The following is a 22,755-nucleotide window of genomic DNA, read 5'->3' on the forward strand; positions in this document are numbered from 1 at the left end:
TGTAAATGAAAACCAAAAGTACTGCTGTTTTTATGGTTAAAAAAGGCAGCTCATTTCCTAGAATTTTACTGTAAAATTTACATTTGTTTTTTTTACTGTAAATAAAAAAAACCTGCAATTTTACAGTAAAATGTACTTCTTTTTCTTTTTTTTTTTACTGTAAATGGTTGATTGGCAACACTAAATTGGCCCTAGTGTGTGAATGTGAGTGTGAATGTTGTCTGTCTATCTGTGTTGGCCCTGCAATGAGGTGGCGACTTGTCCAGGGTGTACCCCGCCTTCCGCCCGATTGCAGCTGAGATAGGCTCCAGCGCCCCCCGCGACCCCAAAAAGGAATAAGCGGTAGAAAATGGATGGATGGATAAAAAACCTGCAATTTTACAGTAAAATTTACTTCTTTTTTTTTTTTTTACTGTAAATGAAAAATAAATGCAATTTTACAGTAAAATGTACTTCTTTTTTTTACTGTAAATATAAGAACTGCAATTTTACAATAAAATTTACTTCTTTTTTTTTTTACTGTAAATGAAAAATAAATGCAATTTTACAGTCAAATTTACTTTATTTTTTATTTTTTACTATAAATAAAAAAAAAACTGCAATTTTACAGTAACATTTTGGCACCTGAGCTGCCGGTTTTTGTTTTTTTTACCACAAATCAACAACTGCAGATTTTTCTGTGTATTACTGTAAATGCCAAAAATACACCATAGTTTATAACAGCAAAATAAAAAAAGTATTGTTATTTTAATTTACAGAAAAATGCTGTAAAAAACACAGTAAATTTCACAATTTTACCATGAAATCTATTGCTACTTTTACATTGCACCATTTGATGGATAACTTGCTTTGAAATCATTATTATGAGTATTTATATCTATTGGAAAAAATGGTTTGATAATATATTTTTGCATAATTAGACAATATTTAAGTTAATTTGCAATTACATGGCCCGAATGCAGCTGAGATAGGCTCCAGCACCCCCCCGCGACCCTAAAAAGGGACAAGCGGTAGAAAATGGATGGAGTACATATATATTTTTCTCCCAAAATAGAAAGAAATAATACATTTAGTCAGAAAATTTGCAGTACTTTATTGATACATTTTATTTCCTGGCTTTCGAGGGCCAAATAAAATGAAGTGGCCCCCGGGCCTTGAGTTTGACACCTGTGCTCTAGGAGTAGGAGTTTTAATAGTTTAGTTGTAGTGGCAATGGTATTTAGTCTAGAAGTAGTATCTATTGCTACTCTCTTTACAGTAATACTGTACTAGATAGGTTGTTTACTTTTGAGCAGAGTGGGTTCTCACACTTGTCTCTCCGTACCGTGCTGTGTTTGTACTCATTCATTCATCCTCTGGAGGCAGTTATTACGCTGCGTTGCCGTGACGACCGAAACAATAAGCACACCTCACATGGAATTCATCATTGCAGCTTGTGTTCATTTGGGATCAACTTCTCATTGTCATCACCGTTTCCATCTTGGATTACGCACAAATACAACTACTTCTGTGAAGATCATATGATAAACTGCTGTTGTATATATGTGTGTGTGTGCGTGTGTGTGAAAAAAATTAAGGCAAATTGAGCCACAATAACTTAACAGCACCATAGGTTCAGTAGGCAGAGATTACGAAGGAAAATAACAAGTTAGCCTTTACGCAAACCATAAACTGATAGGTGTGGGCTGCACCTGAGAACACACTGTGTACTTTTGATTGGTGTTTCTATGCACGTGTGTGTGTGTGTGTGTGTGTGTGTGTGTGTGTGTGTGTGTGTGTGTGTGTGTGTGTGTGTGTGTGTGTGTGTGTGTGTGTGTGTGTGTGTTTAATGTTCCAACTGAGAAACTTCATTTTTTTTGTGTGCAAATAATCATTAACTTACAATTTAATGGCAGCAACACATTGTATTTTTACCACTGTGTTACATGGCCTTTCCTTTTAACAACACTCAGTAAACGTTTGGGAACTGAGGAGACACATTTTTGAAGCTTTTCAGGTGGAATTTTTTCCCCATTCTTGCTTGATGTACAGCTTAAGTTGTTCAACAGTCCGGGGGTCTCCCTTGTGGTATTTTAGGCTTTATAATGCGCCACACATTTTCAATGGGAGACAGGTCTGGACTACAGAAAGGCCAGTCTAGTACCCGCACTCTGTTGTAACACGTGGCTTGGCGTTGTCTTGCTGAAATAAGCAGGGGCGTCCATGATAACCTTGCTTGGATGGCAACATATGTTGCTCCAAAACCTGTATGTGTCAAGACTTGGACTAAGGCGTGGTTTGTTCGCCCGTGGTGCAAATGAACATTTTGACCAGACGTGGCGTGAAGGTGAAGACATATTTAGTTTTACTATAACAAAAAGAACAAACTAAAGGCGCGCACAAGGCGGAAGTACAAACTTGACCTGCCTTCTCTTCGGTGCAATAACCCATTCCACCAACCACCCTGTTTTTGTTTTTGTTTTTTTCATGTATATATTCATTTCACACCATATTCATTGCACTTCTACATTTTTTATATTTTTATATATTTGCACATTGTTTTTCTAGCATGCACACATCGCACTGTATGGAATGGCCTCAATCTCGTTACCTTGCGTAATGACAATAAAGCTGATTCTGATTCTGATTCTGATTCTGACAAATGCAACCAATACTTGCACGTGGGCAAAAAACTAAGGACATGAACAAAAGTCGCTAACTGTGGCATGAATAAAAAAAAACTTAACTTGGACAGGGCATGAAGTACGCAGAGGTAAACAGAGTGTGACAGGGGTATGATGTCGCCAGACAGACAGCCTGGCAACTGGAAGCTTAAATAATAGTGACATGATTAAAGACAGGTGCGTGAGTCGCGAGGGCAGGTGAAAACTAATGGGTTGCTATGGTGACAAACAAGAGTGCACAATGAGTCCAAACGTGGAACAGGTGAAACTAATGGGTAACTATGGAAACAAGACAAGGGAGTGAAAAGCCAGAAACTAAAGAGTCCAATAACTAAACAAAACAAAACATGACTAAAACAAAACATGATTACACAGACATGACAGTATGTACCTTTCAGCATTAATGGTGCCTTCACAGATGTGTAAGTTACCCATGCCTTGGGCACTAATACACCCCCATACCATCACACATGCTGGCTTTTCAACTTTGTGCCTATAACAATCCGGATGGTTCTTTTCCTCTTTATTCCGGAGGACACGACGTCCACAGTCTCCAAAAACAATTTGAAATGTGGACTCGTCAGACCACAGAACCCTTTTCCACTCTGCATCAGTCCATCTTAGATGAGGTCGGGCCCTGGGTGTTGTTGATAAATGGCTTTCGCTTTGCATAGTAGAGTTTTAACTTGCACTTACAGATGTAGCGACGAACTGTAGTTACTGACAGTGGTTTTCTGAAGTGTTCCTGAGCCCGTGTGGTGATATCCTTTACACACTGATGTGGCTTTTTTGATGCAGTACCGCCTGAGGGATGGAAGGTCCGTAATATCATCGCTTACGTGCAGTGATTTCTCCAGATTCTCGGAACCTTTCGATGATATTACGGACCGTAGATGGTGAAATCCCTAAATTCCTTGCAATAGCTCGTTGAGAAATTCTTAAACGCATTTGTTGACAAAGTGGTGACCCTCGCTCCATCCTTGTTTGTGAATGACTGAGCATTTCATGGAAGCTGCTTTTATACCCAATCATAGCACCCACCTGTTCCCAATGAGCCTGTTCACCTGTGGGATGTTCCAAATAAGTGTTTTGATGAGCATTCCTCAACTTTCTCAGTCTTTTTTGCCACTTGTGCCAGCTTTTTTTTAAACATGTTGCGGGCATCAAATTCCAAATGAGCTAATATTTGCAAAAAATAACAAAAAATTCCAGTTCGAACGTTAAGTATCTTGTCTTTGCAGTCTATTCAATTGAATATAAGTTGAGAAGGATGAGCAAATCATTGTATTTTGTTTTTATTTACCATTTATGACAACTTCACTGCTTTTAGGGTTTGTAGATGTTCTCATTCATGCATTCTGCAGCCTGTTGAGCATGGCTCTACCACAGCAGCCTGGCAGCCATTAATAGAAGATGTCCTCTTGTCTCTGAGGAGTGCCGGGGGTCTCTGTTGCATTCTAGTGGTGTTCCAAAGTGACAGTTGTTCCAACAGATTGGATTAGCTCGGTCTGGGCTTGCAAGGACATGCCGTGGAAGGAAGTGGACTTGTCACACACACTTGTGTCTCTGTGTGTGTGTGTGGTTGTATAATAATAAGGGTGGGTTACTGGCTTGAGTGCATGCATCTGTTTCCCCCCCCTAATGTTCATATTTGTGCATGCATTTGCCGTGTGTGAGTGGAATGGAATTGCACTCATGTGTCGGACAGCACACACTTTAGCGGGAATGCGGGTGTGTCCCCCGGAGTGGGATTGTCCACATGTCGCCATCTTAATAACGCTGTACTGTACTGAAGATCACTTTACTGTAAACTCTGTGGCCCATGCACACATGCTTCTATTTGTAGGTGCAGGCCTGACCCCTGCTGGGGAAAAGAAGCATTAACTACAAACCCCCGTTTCCATATGAGTTGGGAAATTGTGTTGGATGTAAATATAAACGGAATACAATGATTTGCAAATCCTTTTCAACCCATATTCAGTTGAATGCACTACAAAGACAAGATATTTGATGTTTTTTGCAAATAATAATTAACTTAGAATTTCATGGCTGCAACACGTGCCAAAGTAGTTGGGAAAGGGCATGTTCACCACTGTGTTACATGGCCTTTCCTTTTAACAACACTCAGTAAACGTTTGGGAACTGAGGAGACACATTTTTTTAAGCTTCTCAGGTGGAATTCTTTCCCATTCTTGCTTGATGTACAGCTTAAGTTGTTCAACAGTCCGGGGGTCTCCGTTGTGCTATTTTAGGCTTCATAATGCGCCACACATTTTCAATGGGAGACAGGTCTGGACTACAGGCAGGCCAGTCTAGTACCCGCACTCTTTTACTATGAAGCCACGCTGTTCTAACACGTGGCTTGGCATTGTCTTACTGAAATAAGCAGGGGCGTCCATTGTAATGTTGCTTGGATGGCAACATATGTTGCTCCAAAACCTGTATGTACCTTTCAGCATTAATGGCGCCTTCACAGATGTGTAAGTTACCCATGTCTTGGGCACTAATACACCCCCATACCATCACAGATGCTGGCTTTTCAACTTTGCGCCTATAACAATCCGGATGGTTCTTTTCCTCTTTGGTCCGGAGGACACGACGTCTACAGTTTCCAAAAACAATTTGAAATGTGGACTCGTCAGACCACAGAACACTTTTCCACTTTGCATGAGTCCATCTTAGATGATCTCGGGCCCAGAGAAGCCGGCGGCGTTTCTGGGTGTTGTTGATAAATGGCTTTCGCTTTGCTTTAACTTGCACTTACAGATGTAGCAACAAACTGTATTTAGTGACAGTGGTTTTCTGAAGTTTTCCTGAGCCCATGTGGTGATATCCTTTAGAGATTGATGTCGGTTTTTGATACAGTGCCGTCTGAGGGATCGAAGGTCACGGTCATTCAATGTTGGTTTCCAGGCATGCCGCTTACGTGGAGTGATTTCTCCAGATTCTCTGAACCTTTTGATGATATTATGGACCGTAGATGTTGAAATCCCTAAATTTCTTGCAATTGCACTTTGAGAAACATTGTTCTTAAACTGTTTGACTATTTGCTCACGCAGTTGTGAACAAAGTGGTGTACCTCGCCCCATCCTTGCTTGTGAAAGACTGAGCATTTTTTGGGAAGCTGTTTTTATACCCAATCATGGCACCCACCTGTTCCCAATTAGCCTGCACACCTGTGGGATGTTCCAAATAAGTGTTTGATGAGCATTCCTCAACTTTATCAGTATTTATTGCCACCTTTCCCAACTTCTTTGTCACGTGTTGCTGGCATCAAATTCTAAAGTTAATGATTATTTGCAACAAAAAAAAAAGTTTATGAGTTTGAACATCAAATATGTTGTCTTTGTAGCATATTCAACTGAATATGGGTTGAAAAGGATTTGCAAATGATTGTATTCCGTTTATATTTACATCTAGCACAATTTCCCAACTCATATGGAAACGGGGTTTGTAGTAAAATGATTAGGAGCATGAATGTTCTGAATGATCTGAATTGGTTGATGTTAGAATTGTTTAAATCGGTCAAGAAATGTTGAATTAGTCACAGTTTTTAATTGACAAATTCTGGAATTTCGGGGGGGAAAAAAAGTTCTAGTTCCTTAACCAACTTGGTTTTTGTCCTGAATATGAGGAGTAGAGTAGTATTAGTTGTTGTGGTGGTAGTAGTAAGATTTTTAATAGTTTTAGTAGTGGTATTGCTAAAGATGATATTATTGTAATTGTTGTGGTGGTAGTAGTAAGATTTGTAGTAGTTTTAGTAGTGGTATTAATAAAGAGAATATTATTGTAGTTGTTGTGGTGGTAGTAGTAGGATTTGTAATAGTTTTAGTAGTGGTATTGCTAAAGATGATATTATTGTAATTGTTGTGGTGGTAGTAGTAGGATTTGTAGTAGTTTTAGTAGTGGTATTAATAAAGATAATTTTATTGTAGTTGTTGTGGTGGTAGTAGTAGGATTTGTAATAGTTTTAGTCGTGGTATTAATAAAGAGAATATTATTGTAGTTGTTGTGGTGGTAGTTGTAGGATTTGTAGTAGTTTCAGTAGTGCTATTGATAAAGAGAGTAGTAGTTGTAGTTGTCGTGATAGTAGTAGGATTTGTAGTAGTTTTAATAGTGGTATTGATAAAGATGATATTATTATAGTTGTTGTGGTGGTAGTAGTAGGATTTGTAGTAGTTTCAGTAGTGCTATTGATAAAGAAAGTAGTAGAATTTGTTGTGGTGGTAGTAGTAGGATTTGTAGGAGTTTCAGTAGTGGTATTAATAAAGATAATATTATTGTAGTTGTTGTGGTGGTAGTAGTAGGATTTGTAGTAGTTTCAGTAGTGCTATTGATAAAGAGAGTAGTAGTAGTAGTTGTGGTGATAGTAGTAGAATTTGTAATAGTTTTAGTCTTGGTATTAATAAAGAGAATATTATTGTAGTTGTTGTGGTGGTAGTTGTAGGATTTGTAGTGGTTTCAGTAGTGCTATTGATAAAGAGAGTAGTAGTAGTTGTTGTGGTGGTAGTAGTAGGATTTGTAGTAGTTTTAGTAGTAGTATTAAGAAATAGTGTAGTGGCAGTAGTACTACTATTAAGAGGTATTATGGCTATGTTGTATAACTTGTAATGGTACAGTAGGTGGTGTTGTGGTGGTGTACATAGTCATATTAGTAATGGTATTAATAAAGAGAATTGCAGTAGTTGTTGTGGGGGCAGTAGTATGATTTGTTGTAGTTTTAGTAGTGGTATTAAGAAAGAGTAGTAGTAGTTGTTGTGACGGTAGTAATCAACAACTAAGAGGTGGTCGTAGTGTCTGAAGTAGTATTTTAATATCAGCAGTGTAAAAGCTGTAGTTGTCGCAGTTCTGGTAGTAAGTGTTACACATAGTAGTTTTAGTAGTGGTATTAATAAAGAGAAAATTATTGTAGTTGTTGTGGTGGTAGTAGTAGGATTTGTAGGAGTTTCAGTAGTGCTCTTGATAAAGAGAGTAGTAGTATTTGTTGTGGTGGTAGTAGTAGGCTGTGTAGTAGTTTTAGTAGTGGTATTAATAAAGAGAATATTATTGTAGTTGTTGTGGTGGTAGTAGTGGGATTTGTAATAGTTTTAGTCGTGGTATTAATAAAGAGAATATTATTGTAGTTGTTGTGGTGGTAGTTGTAGGATTTGTAGGAGTTTTAGTAGTGCTATTGATAAAGAGAGTAGTAGTATTTGTTGTGGTGATAATAGTAGGATTTGTAGTAGTTTTAGTAGTGGTATTAATAAAGAGAATATTATTGTAGTTGTTGTGGTGGTAGTAGTAGGATTTGTAGTAGTTTTAGAAGTGGTATTAATAAAGAGAATATTATTGTAGTTGCTGTGGTAGTAGTTGTAGGATTTGTAATAGTTTTAGTAGTGGTATTAATAAAGAGAGTAGTAGTAGTTGTGGTGATAGTAGTAGGATTTGTAGTAGTTTTAGTAGTGGTATTAATAAAGAGAATATTATTGCAGTTGTTGTGGTGGTAGTAGTAGGATTTGTAGTAGTTTCAGTAGTGCTATTGATAAAGAAAGTAGTAGTATTTGTTGTGGTGGTAGTAGTAGGATTTGTAGTAGTTTTAGTAGTGATATTAATAAAGAGAATTTTATTGAAGTTGTTGTGGTGGTAGTTGTAGGATTTGTGATAGTTTTAGTCGTGGTATTAATAAAGAGAATATTATTGTAGTTGTTGTGGTGGTAGTTGTAGGATTTGTAGTAGTTTCAGTAGTGCTATTGATAAAGAGAGTAGTAGTTGTAGTTGTGGTGATAGTAGTAGGATTTGTAGTAGTTTTAGTAGTGGTATTGATAAAGATGATATTATTATAGTTGTTGTGGTGGTAGTAGTAGGATTTGTAGTAGTTTCAGTAGTGCTATTGATAAAGAGAGTAGTAGTTGTAGTTGTGGTGATAGTAGTACGATTTGTAGTAGTTTTAGTAGTGGTATTGATAAAGATGATATTATTATAGTTGTTGTGGTGGTAGTAGTAGGATTTGTAGTAGTTTCAGTAGTGCTATTGATAAAGAAAGTGGTAGAATTTGTTGTGGTGGTAGTAGTAGTAGGATTTGTAGGAGTTTCAGTAGTGGTATTAATAAAGAGAATATTATTGTAGTTGTTGTGGTGGTAGTAGTAGGATTTGTAGGAGTTTCAGTTGTGGTATTAATAAAGAGAATATTATTGTAGTTGTTGTAGTAGTAGTAGTAGGATTTGTAGTAGTTTCAGTAGTGCTATTGATAAAGAGAGTAGTAGTAGTAGTTGTGGTGATAGTAGTAGAATTTGTAATAGTTTTAGTCTTGGTATTAATAAAGAGAATATTATTGTAGTTGTTGTGGTGGTAGTTGTAGGATTTGTAGTAGTTTTAGTAGTAGTATTAAGAAATAGTGTAGTGGCAGTAGTACTACTATTAAGAGGTATTATGGATATGTTGTATAACTTGTAATGGTACAGTAGGTGGTGTTGTGGTGGTGTACATAGTCATATTAGTAGTGGTATTAATAAAGAGAATTTCAGTAGTTGTTGTGGGGGCAGTAGTATGATTTGTTGTAGTTTTAGTAGTGGTATTAAGAAAGAGAGTAGTAGTAGTTGTGGTGGTCGTAGTGTCCTAGTATCTGAAGTAGTATTTTAATATCAGCATCGTAAAAGCTGTAGTTGTTGCAGTTCTACTAGTAAGTGTTACACATAGTAGTTTTAGTAGTGGTAGTGATAGCAATAAAGACAAAAAAATATACTAGTTTTGGTGGTGGCAGCATGGTGTTATTGATAGTTGTAGTCAGGATGGTAGCAGGAGTTAGTTGGAGCACTACAATATATTATTGTAAAAAGTACATTATATGTGATACATTTCCATGCAGCTCACATAATTTGTGTCTTTCTGCTCAGAATATTTATTTCCCTTTTTCTCTTTGGCTCAGTGGCAAATAAGCAACATGGTTGCTGCAGTCAAGACTTATTTGTCATGAATCAGTGTTTGTCTAACCTGTGGACATCTGTGTTTAGGATTAGTAGATACTTCAATCCACCCAGAAGAATACACATGCACGTCCAAAATAAGCAATTGTTGGCAGCAAAACATCTTTTTTTTTTTTTTATTCTAACCTTTTTCATTTCATACCTAATTCAGGGCCCTGAGCAGAATGTTATTTTGAGGCCCCAAACCCCATTTCAACATTTTTTCCACACTTTTTTTTTTATTAATGTGAAACGAGTTTTCTACTTTTTATTCTATTTAGTTTGTTGCATGTTTATTAAAACCGAAGAATGAAAAAGAAACTTTTCAATGTAAAAAAAAAAAAATGGTGTGCAAAATAACAGATTTTAAATGATAAAACAATCAATTTGCAAAACATTTCGACACAGCAATGACCAGGACTTAAATCCAGCACTACTGCATTTACTGTATAGTAGTAGTACAAACCCCAAAACCAGTGAAGTTGTCACGTTGTGTAAATGGTAAATAAAAACAGAAAACAATGATTTGCAAATACTTTTCAACTTATATTCAATGGAATAGACTGCAAAGACAAGATATTTAACGTTCAAACTGGAAAACTTTGTTATATTTTGCAAATTTTAGCTCATTTGGAATTGGATGCCTGCAACATGTTTCAAAAAAGCTGGCACAAGTGGCAAAAAAGACTGAGAAAGTTGAGGAATGCTCATCAAACACTTATTTGGAACATCCCACAGGTGAACAGGCTAATTGGGAACAGGTGGGTGCCATGATTGGGTATAAAAGCAGCTTCCATGAAATGCTCAGTCATTCACAAACAAGGATGGGGCGAGGGTCACCACTTTGTCAACAAATGCGTGAGCAAATTGTCCAACATAAGAACAACATTTCTCAACCAGCTATTGCAAGGAATTTAGGGATTTCACCATCTACGGTCCGTAATATCCATACTTGCCAACCTTGAGACCTCCGATTTCGGGAGGTGGGGGGTGGGGGCGTGGTCGGGGGTGGGGCGGTGGGCGTGGTTGGGGGCGTGGTTAAGATATATATATATAAGAAATACTTGACTTTCAGTGAATTCTAGCTCTATATATATATATATATATATATATATATATATAAATAAAATAAATACTTGAATTTCAGTGTTAATTTACAAACTACAACTCACAAACACTTTAGAGTTAGGCTCCACCATCAGAATGTGTACTTAAACTTATAAAGATCACATGGATATTATTCAGTGAGTTGATTCACCAAAACTAACCTGTTACACAGGAGGAAAAAGCACTCAGGACGTTTCAATTGTTCACAGACTGGTCGCTCTCATCAGAATGACAAGACACTTCCGGTCTGCAGGTGATCGCATTCAATTGGGAAGAAACGCCCTACTGCCCCCTACTGACCAATGTGAATACTGATAAATGTGTAATGACAGCTCCAAAAACGAATTCAAACCACAAAATAAAATAAAATAAATAAATCAACACAAAAATGTGACACATTATGGGTGGGTCACATATGCATGTACAGTAGATGGCAGTATTGTCCTGTTTAAAAGTGACACAACATTGCTGTTTACGGCAGACGAACCTCTTTACGGTAGACGCTGTTGTTGTGTGTTGTCAACACGTCACTCAGGTCCGCATGGAGCTGGAGGGGGCGTGGCCTACAGCTCCGCCTGAATTTCGGGAGTTTTCCGGGAGGAAATTTGTCCCGGGAGGTTTTCGGGAGAGGCGCTGAATTTCGGGAGTCTCCCGGAAAATCCGGGAGGGTTGGCAAGTATGGTAATATCGTCAAAATGTTCAGAGAATCTGGAGAAATCACTGCACATATGCCATGATATTACGGACCTTCCATCCCTCAGGCGGTATTGCATCAAAAAGCGACGTCAGTGTGTAAAGGATATCACCACATGGGCTCAGGAACACTTCAGAAAACCACTGTCAGTAACTACAGTTCGTCGCTACATCTGTAAGTGCAAGTTAAAACCCTACTATGCAAAGCCAAATCCATTTATCAACAACACCCAGACATGTGACGAGTCCACATTTCAAATAGTTTTTTGGAAATTGTGGACGTCGTGTACTCCGGAACAAAGAGGAAAAGAATAATCCGGATTGTTCTAGGCGCAAAGTTGAAAAGCCAGCATGTGTGATGGTATGGGGATGTATTAGAGACCAAGGAATGGGTAACTTACACATCTGTGAAGGCACCATTAATGCTGAGAGGTACATACAGGTTTTGGAGCAACATATGTTGCCATGGACGCCCCTGCTTATTTCTGTCATGACTTGGTCCTGGGTGTTTGCTTTTCCGGGATGCAACGGAAAGTTGGCACGGGCGAGACGGGAATGAAGGTACATGATTTATTTATATTTATCAAAAAAAAAGGAATAAACAAAAAGCGCGCACAGAGGCGGAGAATAAACTATGAAACCAAAAAGACTATAAACATGGAACAAAAACTTACTTGGCTTGGACAGAAATAGTTGCTTGAGGAATTGACATGGAAAGAAGTAACAGGCATGGACAGAGCATAAATGTGGTGAGGTCGTCAGAAAGACAAACTGAAAAACACTGAACTTAAATACTACAGACATGATTAACGAAAACAGGTGCGTGACTCAAGACATGAAACAGGTGCGTGACGTGACAGGTGAAAAGTAATGGTTGCTATGGTGACAAACAAGAGTGCACAATGAGTCCAAACGTGGAACAGGTGAAACTAATGGGTAATCATGCAAACAAGACAAGGGAGTGAAAAGCCAGAAACTAAACAAAACATGACTTAGAACAAAACATGATTACACAGACATGACAATTTCAACAAGACAATGCCAAGCCATGTGTTACAACAGTGTGGCTTCATAGTAAAATAGTGCGGGTACTAGACTGCCTGTAGTCCAGACCTGTCTCCCATTGAAAATGTGTGGCGCATTATGAAGCCTAAAATACCACAAAGGAGACCCCCGGACTGTTGAACAACTTAAGCTGTACATCAAGCAAGAATGGGAAAGAATTCCACCTGAAAAGCTTCAAAAATGTGTCTCCTCAGTTCCCAAATGTTTACTGAGTGTTGTTAAAAGGAAAGGCCATGTAACACAGTGGTAAAAATTCCCCTGCGACAACTTTTTTGCAATGTGTTGCTGCCATTAAATTCTAAGTTAATGATTATTTGCATAAAAAAAAAAAAAATTAAGTTTCTCAGTGTGAACATTAAATATCTTGTCTTTGCAGTCTATTCAATTGAATATAAGTAGAAAAGGATTTGCAAATCATTGTATTCTGTTTTTATTTACCATTTACACAACGTGACAACTTCACTGATTTGGGGTTTTGTAGTATTAGCACTTGTATTAGTTAAAGAAGTAGATTGCTATAGTTGTATAGTAGTAGTTGATGTAGTGGTAAATGTAGTACTGTAGTTCAAGTTGTACTAGTTGTGGAGGTATTTGTAGTAGATTTTGTAGTCGTCATAAAACTATCATAGGATGTATGAGGATGATCTTCTCTCTGTGTGCACATGATGAGACAGACAAAAAGCCCCCAGTAACAACAACAAATGCTTTTGCTCCGTCAGCTGACAGCAGCTTAGTCATGTGACAAGAGATGTGGCGTTTGTGAACGAGTCGAGCCTTTTGAACGTCTCATTTAGGAGAAGGGTGGGAACCATTCTAATTGTGTCATCCTTTTTATTATAGTGTTATTAGTATACTATTATAAACACATATAATCTTCATTTGTTTTACGTATTGTCAAAATGATATTTTGTGAACATACATGGAAGTTTTATGTAGCCACATTAGGGTTGTACGGTATACCAGTATTAGTATAGTACCGCGATACTAATGAATCATATTCGGTACTATACCACCTCTGAAAAGTACCGGAAGTGTAAAATTGGATGAAAAAGGTAGCAAGTTCAAGTTAGCTTGCTAGCATGCTATCGTTTGCATGCAAACAGTTAACAAGTGCCACATACCAAGTTATATGACTCTGGGCTAAACAGTTGGGCAAAGTAGCTTAAAAAATGAGTATGCTAATGTTAGCATGCTAGCAAGCTAACATGAGCGTGATAATAGTTAGCTTGTGTAGCATGCCAAGTTATATGACTCAAAGTTGTATTGCTATGGAATTAGAGATTCAAAACAAAGTTAGCACGTTAATGTTAGCATGCTAACATGAGCATGCTAGCAGTTAACAAGTGTCCCATACCAAGTTATATTACTCTAAGGTGTATGGCTATGGAATTAGAGATAAAAAAAAGTAAAATTAGCTTAAAAAAAAGTTAGCACTTTAATGTTGGCATGCTAACATGAGCATGGTAATGTAACATACCAAGTTATGTTACTCTAAGGTGTATGGCTATGGAATAAGAGATAAAAAAAAGTACAATTAGCTAAAAAAAAAGTTAGCACGTTAATGTTAGCATGCTAACATGAGCATGCTAGCAGTTAACAAGTGTCACATACCAAGTTATATTACTCCAAGGTGTATGGCTATGAATTAGAGATTAAAAAAAAGTTAAATTAGCTAAAAAAAAAATATTAGCATGTTAATGCTAGCATGCTAACATGCGCATGCTAGCATTTAACAAGTGTCCCATACCAAGTTATATAACTCTAAGGTGTATGGCAATTGAAATCGAGATAAAAAAAAAAGTACAATTAGCTAAAAAAAAAAGTTAGCACTTTAATGTTAGCATGCTAACATGAGCATGCTTGTGTCACATACCAAGTTATATTACACTAAGGTGTATGGCTATGGAATTAGAGATTAAAAAAAGTACAATTAGCTAAAAAAAAGTTAGCACTTTCATGTTAGTATGCTAACATGAGCATGCTAGCAGTTAACAAGTGTCACATACCAAGTTATATTACTCTAAGGTGTATGGCTATGGAATTAGAGATAAAAAAAGAAGTAAAATTAGCTTAAAAAATGTTAGCACTTTAATGTTAGCATGCTAACATGAGCATGCTAGCATTTAACAAGTGTCCCATACCAAGTTATATAACTCTAAGGTGTATGGCTATGGAATTAGAGATTTAAAAAAAAAGTACAATTAGCTAAAACAAAGTTAGCACTTTAATGTTAGCATGCTAACATGAGCATGCTTGTGTCACATACCAAGTTATGTTACTCTAAGGGGTATGGCTATGGAATTAGAGATTAAAAAAAAGCACAATTAGCTAAAAAAAAAAGTTAGCACTTTAATGTTAGCATGCTAACATGAGCATGGTAATGTCACATACCAAGTTATGTTACTCTAAAGTGTATGGCTATGGAATTAGAGATTAAAAAAAGTTCAATTAGCTAAAAAAATAAGTTAGCATGTTAATGCTAGCATGCTAACATGCGCATGGTAGCATTTAACAAGTGTCCCATACCAAGTTATATGACTCTAAGGTGTATGGCTATGGAATTAGAGATGAAAAAAAAGTACAATTAGCTAAAAAAAAAAAAAGTTAGCACTTTAATGTTGCAATGCTAACATGAGCATGCTAGTGTCATATACCAAGTTATTTTACTCTAAGGTGTATGGCTATGGAATTAGAGATTAAAAAAAGTACAATTAGCTAAAAAAAAAAAGTTAGCATGTTAATTTTAGCATGTTAACATGAGCATGCTAGTGTCACATACCAAGTTATATTACTCTAAGAGGTATGGCTATGGAATTAGAGATTTGAAAAAGTACAATTAGCTAAAAAAAAAAAGTTAGCACGTTAATGTTAGCATGCTAACATGAGCATGCTCGTGTCACATACCAAGTTATATTACTCTAAGGTGTATGTACGGAGCCCCGAAAGGGACATGGGAATTATTTTTTTAATAATTTATTTATTTATTAATTTTTTTTTAGACATGTGTCTTGTGCGCACGAGAAACTTTCTCGTGAGCACGAGATGCATGTCTAAAAAATATATAAAATAAAATAAATAATTCTAAATATTTTTTTCCCCCCATGTCCCTTTAGGGGCTCCGTTTTATGGCTATGGAATTAGAGATTAAAAAAAAAAGTACAATTAGCTAAAAAAAAGTTAGCATGTTAATGTTAGCATGCTAGCATGAGCATGCTAGCAGTTAAGAAGTGTCACATACCAACTTATGTTACTCTAAGGTGTATGGCTATGGAATTAGAGATTTAAAAAAAGTACAATTAGTTAAAAAAAAAAGTTAGCACGTTAATTTTAGCGTGCTAGCATGAGCATGCTAGTGTCACATACCAAGTTGTATTACTCGAAGGTGTATGGTACGGAGCCCCTAAAGGGACATGGGGGATTTTTTTTTTTTTATAATTTATTTATTTATAAAACATTTTTTAGACTTGTATCTCGTGCGCACGAAAAACTTTTTATAAATTTATAAAAAAATTAAATAAATAAATTAAATGATAAATGGGTTGTACTTGTATAGCGCTTTTCTACCTTCAAGGTACTCAAAGCGCTTTGACACCACTTCCACATTTACCCATTCACACACACATTCCCACACTGATGGAGGGAGCTGTCATGCAAGGCGCTAACCAGCACCCATCAGGAGCAAGGGTGACGTGTCTTGCTCAGGACACAACGGACATGATGAGGTTGGTACTAGGTGGGGATTGAACCAGGGACCCTCGGGTTGCGCACGGCCACTCTACCACTGCGCCACGCCGTCCCTATTTAGTAGTCCCATAATTAGCTAAAAAAAAGTTAGCAGGTTAATGTTAGCATGCTAACATGAGCATGCTAGTGTCACATACCAAGTTATATGACTCTAAGGTGTATGGCTATGAAATTAGAGATAAAAAAAGTACAATTAGCTAAAAAAGTTAGCACGTTAATGGTAGCATGCTAACATTAGCATGCTAGTGTCACATACCAAGTTATGTTACTTCAAGGTGTATGGCTATGGAATTAGAGATTAAAAAAAAAAGTACAATTCGCAAAAAAAAAGTTAGCACTTTAATGTTAGCATGCTAACATGAGCATGCTAGTGTCACATACCAAGTTATATTACTCTAAGTTGTATGGCTAAGGAATTAGAGATAAAAAAAAGTACAGTTAGCTAAAAAAAAAAGTTAGCACGTTAATGTTAGCATGCTAACATGAGCATGCTAGTGTCACATACCAAGTTATATTACTCTAAGGAGTATTGCTATGGAATTAGAGATTTAAAAAAAGTACAATTAACTACAAAAAGTTAGCATTTTAATGGTAGCATGCTAACATGAGCATGCTAGCAGTGAACAAGTGTCACATACCAAGTTATATTACTCTAAGGTGTATGGCTATGGAATTAGAGATAAAAAAAATTACAATTAGCTAAAAAAAAAAAGTTAGCACTTTAATGTTAGCAGGTTAGCTCATTGTGTCACATACCAAGTTATGTTCCTCTAAGGTGTTGGAATTATAGTTTCTCGTGCGCACGAGATGCATGTCTAAATAAAAAAAAATTATAATTTTTTAAAATTTTTTTATAACTTTTTAAAAAGTTTCTTGCGCGCACAAGATACATGTCTAAAAAAAAAATTATAATTTTTATTTTTTATAACTTTATAAAAAGTTTCTCGTGCGCACGAGATACATGTCTAAAAAAAAAAAAAAAAATTTAAATTATAAAAAAATGTTTCCCCCCCATGTCCCTTTAGGGGTTTCGTAGTATGGCTATGGAATTGGAGATAATAAAAAAAAAAGTACAATTAGCTAAAAAAAAAAAGTTAGCACTTTAATGTTAGCAGATTAGCCCATTGTGTCACATACCAAGTTATGTTACTCTAAGGCAGTGGTCCCCAACCACCGGGCCGCGGCCTGGTACCGGTCTGTGGATCGATTGGTACCGGGCCGCACAAGAAATAAAAAAAATAATTAAAAAAATAAATAAATAAATAAAATATTTTTTTATTTTATTTATTAAATCAACATAAAGAGAGTAGTAGTTGTGGTGATAGTAGTTAGATTTGTAGTAGTTTTAGTAGTGGTATTGATAAAGATGATATTATTGTAGTTGTTGTGGTGATAGTAGTAGGATTTGTAGTAGTTTTAGTCGTGGTATTAATAAAGAGAATATTATTGTAGTAGTTGTGGTGGCAGTTGTAGGATTTGTAGGAGTTTCAGTAGTGCTCTTGATAAAGAGAGTAGTAGTAGTTTTTGTGATGGTAGTAGTAGGATTTGTAGTAGTTTTAGTAGTGGTATTGATAAAGATGATATTATTGTACTTGTTGTGGTGATAGTAGTAGGATTTGTAATAGTTTTAGTAGTGGTATTAATAAAGAGAATATTATTGCAGTTGTTGTGGTGGTAGTAATAGGATTTGTAGTAGTTTCAGTAGTGCTATTGATAAAGAGAGTAGTAGTATTTGTTGTGGTAATAGTAGTAGGATTTGTAGTAGTTTTAGTAGTGGTATTGATAAAGATGATATTATTGTAGTTGTTGTGGTGGTAGTAGTAGTATTTGTAATAGTTTTAGTAGTGGTATTAATAAAGAGAATATTATTGTAGTTGGTGTGGTGGTAGTAGTAGGATTTGTAGTGGTTTCAGTAGTGCTATTGATAAAGAGAGTAGTAGTAGTTGTTGTGGTGATAGTAGTAGGATTTGTACTAGTTTTAGTAGTGGTATTGATAAAGATATTATTGTAGTTGTTGTGGTGATAGTAGTAGGATTTGTAGTAGTTTTAGTCGTGGTATTAATAAAGAGAATATTATTGTAGTTGTTGTGGTGGCAGTTGTAGGATTTGTAGGAGTTTCAGTAGTGCTCTTGATAAAGAGAGTAGTAGTAGTTTTTGTGATGGTAGTAGTAGGATTTGTAGTAGTTTTAGTAGTGGTATTGATAAAGATGATATTATTGTACTTGTTGTGGTGATAGTAGTAGGATTTGTAATAGTTTTAGTAGTGGTATTAATAAAGAGAATATTATTGCAGTTGTTGTGGTGGTAGTAATAGGATTTGTAGTAGAGTCAGTAGTGCTCTTGATAAAGAGAGTAGTAGTATTTGTTGTGGTAATAGTAGTAGGATTTGTAGTAGTTTTAGTAGTGGTATTGATAAAGATGATATTATTGTAGTTGTACATAAAAAAACACAAGACACACTTACAATTAGTAAGTGCATACCACGTTATATTACTCCAAGGTAAACGGTTGCAAAATTAGCACCAAAAAGAATAAAGGAGCAATACAGTAACGAGCCGGTCTTTAGAGTGGCTCTTTAAAAAGGAGCCATTCAAAGAGCCATGAAGCCCATCTCCACATGTGACTGCACAGGAAGTGGGCTTGTGAAGACAAAACGAGAGAGAGAGAGAGAGAGAGAGAGAGAGAGAGAGAGAGAGAGAGAGAGAGAGAGAGAGAGAGAGAGAGAGAGAGAGAGAGAGAGCTCCCACACAGGACAGCTGTGGAAGTGGGAGGGAAGTGGATGTACGTGAGGAGGGGGAGGGAAGATAAGGAGGAAAAAGAGGCAAAGTTGTAAAAAGTGGGAAGAGTCGGAGACTTGAGTTTGGATCCACTCTCCCGTTTTTCTTCTCCTCCTCCCTCTTCTGCCGGACTCCTAATTTGGGATTTGTTTAAAAATCGGGACTGCTCTCCTTGGACGGCGTTTCCTTGCTGGGTGAAAGGGAACTCAAACACACTTGTCCCCCCCCACCCCACCCTTAAAAAACAAAAACAAAACAAAAATGTCTGATTCCAGTGTCAACGCTCACTTGGAGGGGATCATATCAGACTTTGAAGGTTGGTTCCTTCCTTTTTCTTCCCCTGGACAGCCGGAGATGCTTTCCACATGTTTTGCTTGGAAAAAGTCTGTAAACGTGTGTGTGTGCTCCAGCTAGGAAGGAGAATGTCTGGACTGCTTTTGAGACGTGGGTTTGCTAATCTTGTTATTACGGGACTAAAAAAAAAAAAAAAAAAAAAAAAGGTGCAATCAGCCTTCTTCTCCACAGGAACCTACCTTGGAGCAGGCCCATATGGGTGTGCAACAGACCAGAAAGAGGCTGGTACTGCTTTTTTTTTTTTTTTTTTTGCTGCTGGAGAATGTAAAGATGGCTTGCAATTTGTCTTTCTGACCTGGGAAATGTGTCAACTATTGGTGATGTAGTGGTTAACGTAGCTGTTCGATTGGAATGCTACATCGATTACCATTATGTAAGTCTGCACCCTTATTTGTGACACCACAATTATTGTAGTTTTGTGGATTTTCCCCATTATTTGGGTTCATACACACTAGTGTGCACTAGGTAGAGCTTATATTGGAGCAGAGGTGGGTAGAGTAGCCAGAAATTGTACTCAAGTAAGAGTACTTTTACTTTAGAGATTTTTTACTCAAGTAAAAGTACTTGCCAACCTTGAGACCTCCGATTTCGGGAGGTGTTGGGGGCGTGGTTAAGAGGGGAGGAGTATATTTACAGCTAGAATTCACCAAGTCAAGTATTTCATATATATATAAGAAATACTTGACTTTCAGTGAATTATATATATATATATATATATATATATATATATATAAATATATATATATATATATATATATATATATATATATATATATATATATATATATATATATATATATATATATATATATATATATATATATATATATAAATAAGAGAAATACTTGAATTTCAGTGTTCATTTATTTACACATATACACGCACATAACACTCATCTACTCATTGTTGAGTTAAGGGTTGAATTGTCCATCCTTGTTCTATTCTCCGTCACTATTTTTCTAACCATGCTGAACACCCTCTCTGATGATGCATTCTGCTTCGTCTCCTTGTTGTGTGCGCAGTTGTGCACTGCACTCTCTAAAAGCCCTAGATGTTAATGTCACATATGCATGTACAGTAGATGGCAGTATTGTCCTGTTTAAGAGTGTCACAACATTGCTGTTTACGGCAGACGAACTGCTTTACGGTAGACGAAAACGTGACTGCTGTTGTGTGTTGTTGCCGCGCTTGGAGGACGTTAATGAAACTGCCTAACAATAAACCCACATAAGAAACTAAAAACTCGCCCTCGATCATTCTACAGTTATAACGTGATTGGGCAGGCGCGCTGTTTATATTGTGGGAAAGCGGACGTGAAAACAGGCTGTCGACACGTCACTCAGGTCCGCCTGAATTTCGGGAGATTTTCGGGAGAAAATTTGTCCCGGGAGGTTTTCGGGAGAAGCGCTGAATTTCGGGAGTCTCCCGGAAAATCCGGGAGGGTTGGCAAGTATGGAGTAGTCACACAAATATTTACTTGAGTAAAAGTAAAAAGCATGTTGTGAAAAAACTACTCAAGTACTGAGTAACTGATGAGTAACCTGTTTGTTTAATGACGACGGCAACAAATAATTCACAAAAACATAAAAATAGCAATGAGCAAATTCAGAGCCAGGAATATCTCTTAAGCAACTAAAACAATAATACATATTAAATAATAATACATTAACATTAAAAAAATTAAGGCAAATTGAGCCACAATAACTTAACAGCACCATAGGTTCAGTAGGCAGAGATTACGAAGGAAAATAACAAGTTAGCCTTTACACAAACCGTAAACTGATAGGTGTGGGCTGCACCTGGGAACAGACTGTGTACTTCTGATTGGTGTTTCTATGCACGCGTGTGTGTGTGTGTGTGTGTGTGTGTCTCTCTCTCTATGAGGCTGCAGTGCGCTAATAAATGTCCCCACACGATGTACATTTGACAGTAATTCATAGCAGGGAAGATAACACCAGCCTACGATGACAGCCAAAATATCTACTAACGTTACTTACCGCCATGTGCTTCCTCAAATTTGACGTTGAGTTCATGTAAGCTTAATTTGTTGCCTCTGAAACTTTATGTGCAGTTAATCATGTGACCTCATGGCTCTGTTTGATTGGTGAAACGGAGTCAAACGTCACCAGTGACTGCATTTGATTGGTGAAACGCAGGCATGTGATAGATCCTACTTTGAAGGTCTGTCTGACAAACCAAAACAAACAAAGCGTGCATTAACAGATCGATAAAAATCAGTAGCGAGTAGCGAGCTGAATGTAGATAAATGGAGCGCAGTAAAAGTAGCGTTTCTTCTCTATAAATATACTCAAGTAAAAGTAAAAGTATGTTGCATTAAAACTCTTAGAAGTACAATTTATCCCCAAAAGTTAGTCGAGTAGATGTAACGGAGTAAATGTAGCGCGTTACTACCCACCTCTGTATTGGAGTCCAGGAATGACCATGATTTACCCTTTTTTCTTCCAGTGATGTCTATGATTTCAGTTTTAGTTGTCATGCCGTATCATCACTTTTATTTGGGTTTATGCTAGCACACTACAAAACCCCCAAACCTGTGAAGTTGGTACGTTATAATAATATATTTTATTTGTAAAAAAAAAAAGCACTTTACATTGAGCAAACAACCTCAAAGTGCTACAGTGTATTAAACAATAAATACAAAGATAATAAAAAATAAAAAAAATAAAAACTAGAACAGCCTAATAGATAGAACTAGTATGCATGTATCTAAAAAAAAAAAAAAAGGCTTTTTTAAAAAGAAGGGTTTTTAAGCCTTTTTTAAATGCATTCACAGTCTGTGGTGCCCTCAGGTGGTCAGGGAGAGCGTTCCACAGACTGGGAGCGGCGGAGCATAAAGCCCGGTCAACCATTGTTTGTAGCTTTGTCCTCGGAGGTTGGAGGAGGTCAGCCTGTCCGGAGCGGAGGTGTCATTGTCGGAGGCATTGTCTTGCTGAAAATAAGCAGGGGCGTCCATGATAACGTTGCTTGGATGGCAACATATGTTGCTCCAAAACCTGTATGTACCTTTCAGCATTAATGGTGCCTTCACAGATGTGTAAGTTACCCATGCCTTGGGCACTAATACACCCCCATACCATCACAGATGCTGGCTTTTACACTTTGCGCCTATAACAGTACGGATGGTTCTTTTCCTCTTTGTTCCGAAGGACACGACGTCCACAGTTTCCAAAAACAATTTGAAATGTGGACTCGTCAGACCACAGAACACTTTTCCACTTTGCATCAGTCCATCTTAGATGAGCTCGGGCCCAGCGAAGCCGGCGACGTTTCTGGGTGTTGTTGATAAATGGCTTTGGCTTTGCATAGTAGAGTTTTAACTTGCACTTACAGATGTAGCGACCAACTGTAGTTACCGACTGTGGTTATCTGAAGTGTTCCTGAGCCCATGTG

At 37.0% G+C, this 22,755-nt stretch overlaps 1 protein-coding gene across 4 annotated transcripts in view; it reads left to right on the top strand.

The window, feature by feature from the left end:
• Positions 1 to 22,755, top strand: part of septin9a (septin 9a) — a 194,462-nt gene that overhangs the window by 50,098 nt on the left and 121,609 nt on the right. The window contains exon 1 of one of the 4 annotated variants that reach the window (XM_061974299.2): positions 19,029 to 19,306. The exons of the other annotated variants lie outside the window; for them this stretch is intronic. Coding sequence (XP_061830283.1) covers positions 19,252 to 19,306 — 55 coding nt within the window. The 5' untranslated portion in view covers positions 19,029 to 19,251. Of the gene's footprint in view, positions 1 to 19,028; positions 19,307 to 22,755 lie in introns of those variants that run through there. 4 annotated transcript variants of the gene reach the window in all.

This window comes from Nerophis lumbriciformis, linkage group LG22, assembly GCF_033978685.3.
Source record: "Nerophis lumbriciformis linkage group LG22, RoL_Nlum_v2.1, whole genome shotgun sequence".
NCBI lineage: Eukaryota > Metazoa > Chordata > Actinopteri > Syngnathiformes > Syngnathidae > Nerophis > Nerophis lumbriciformis.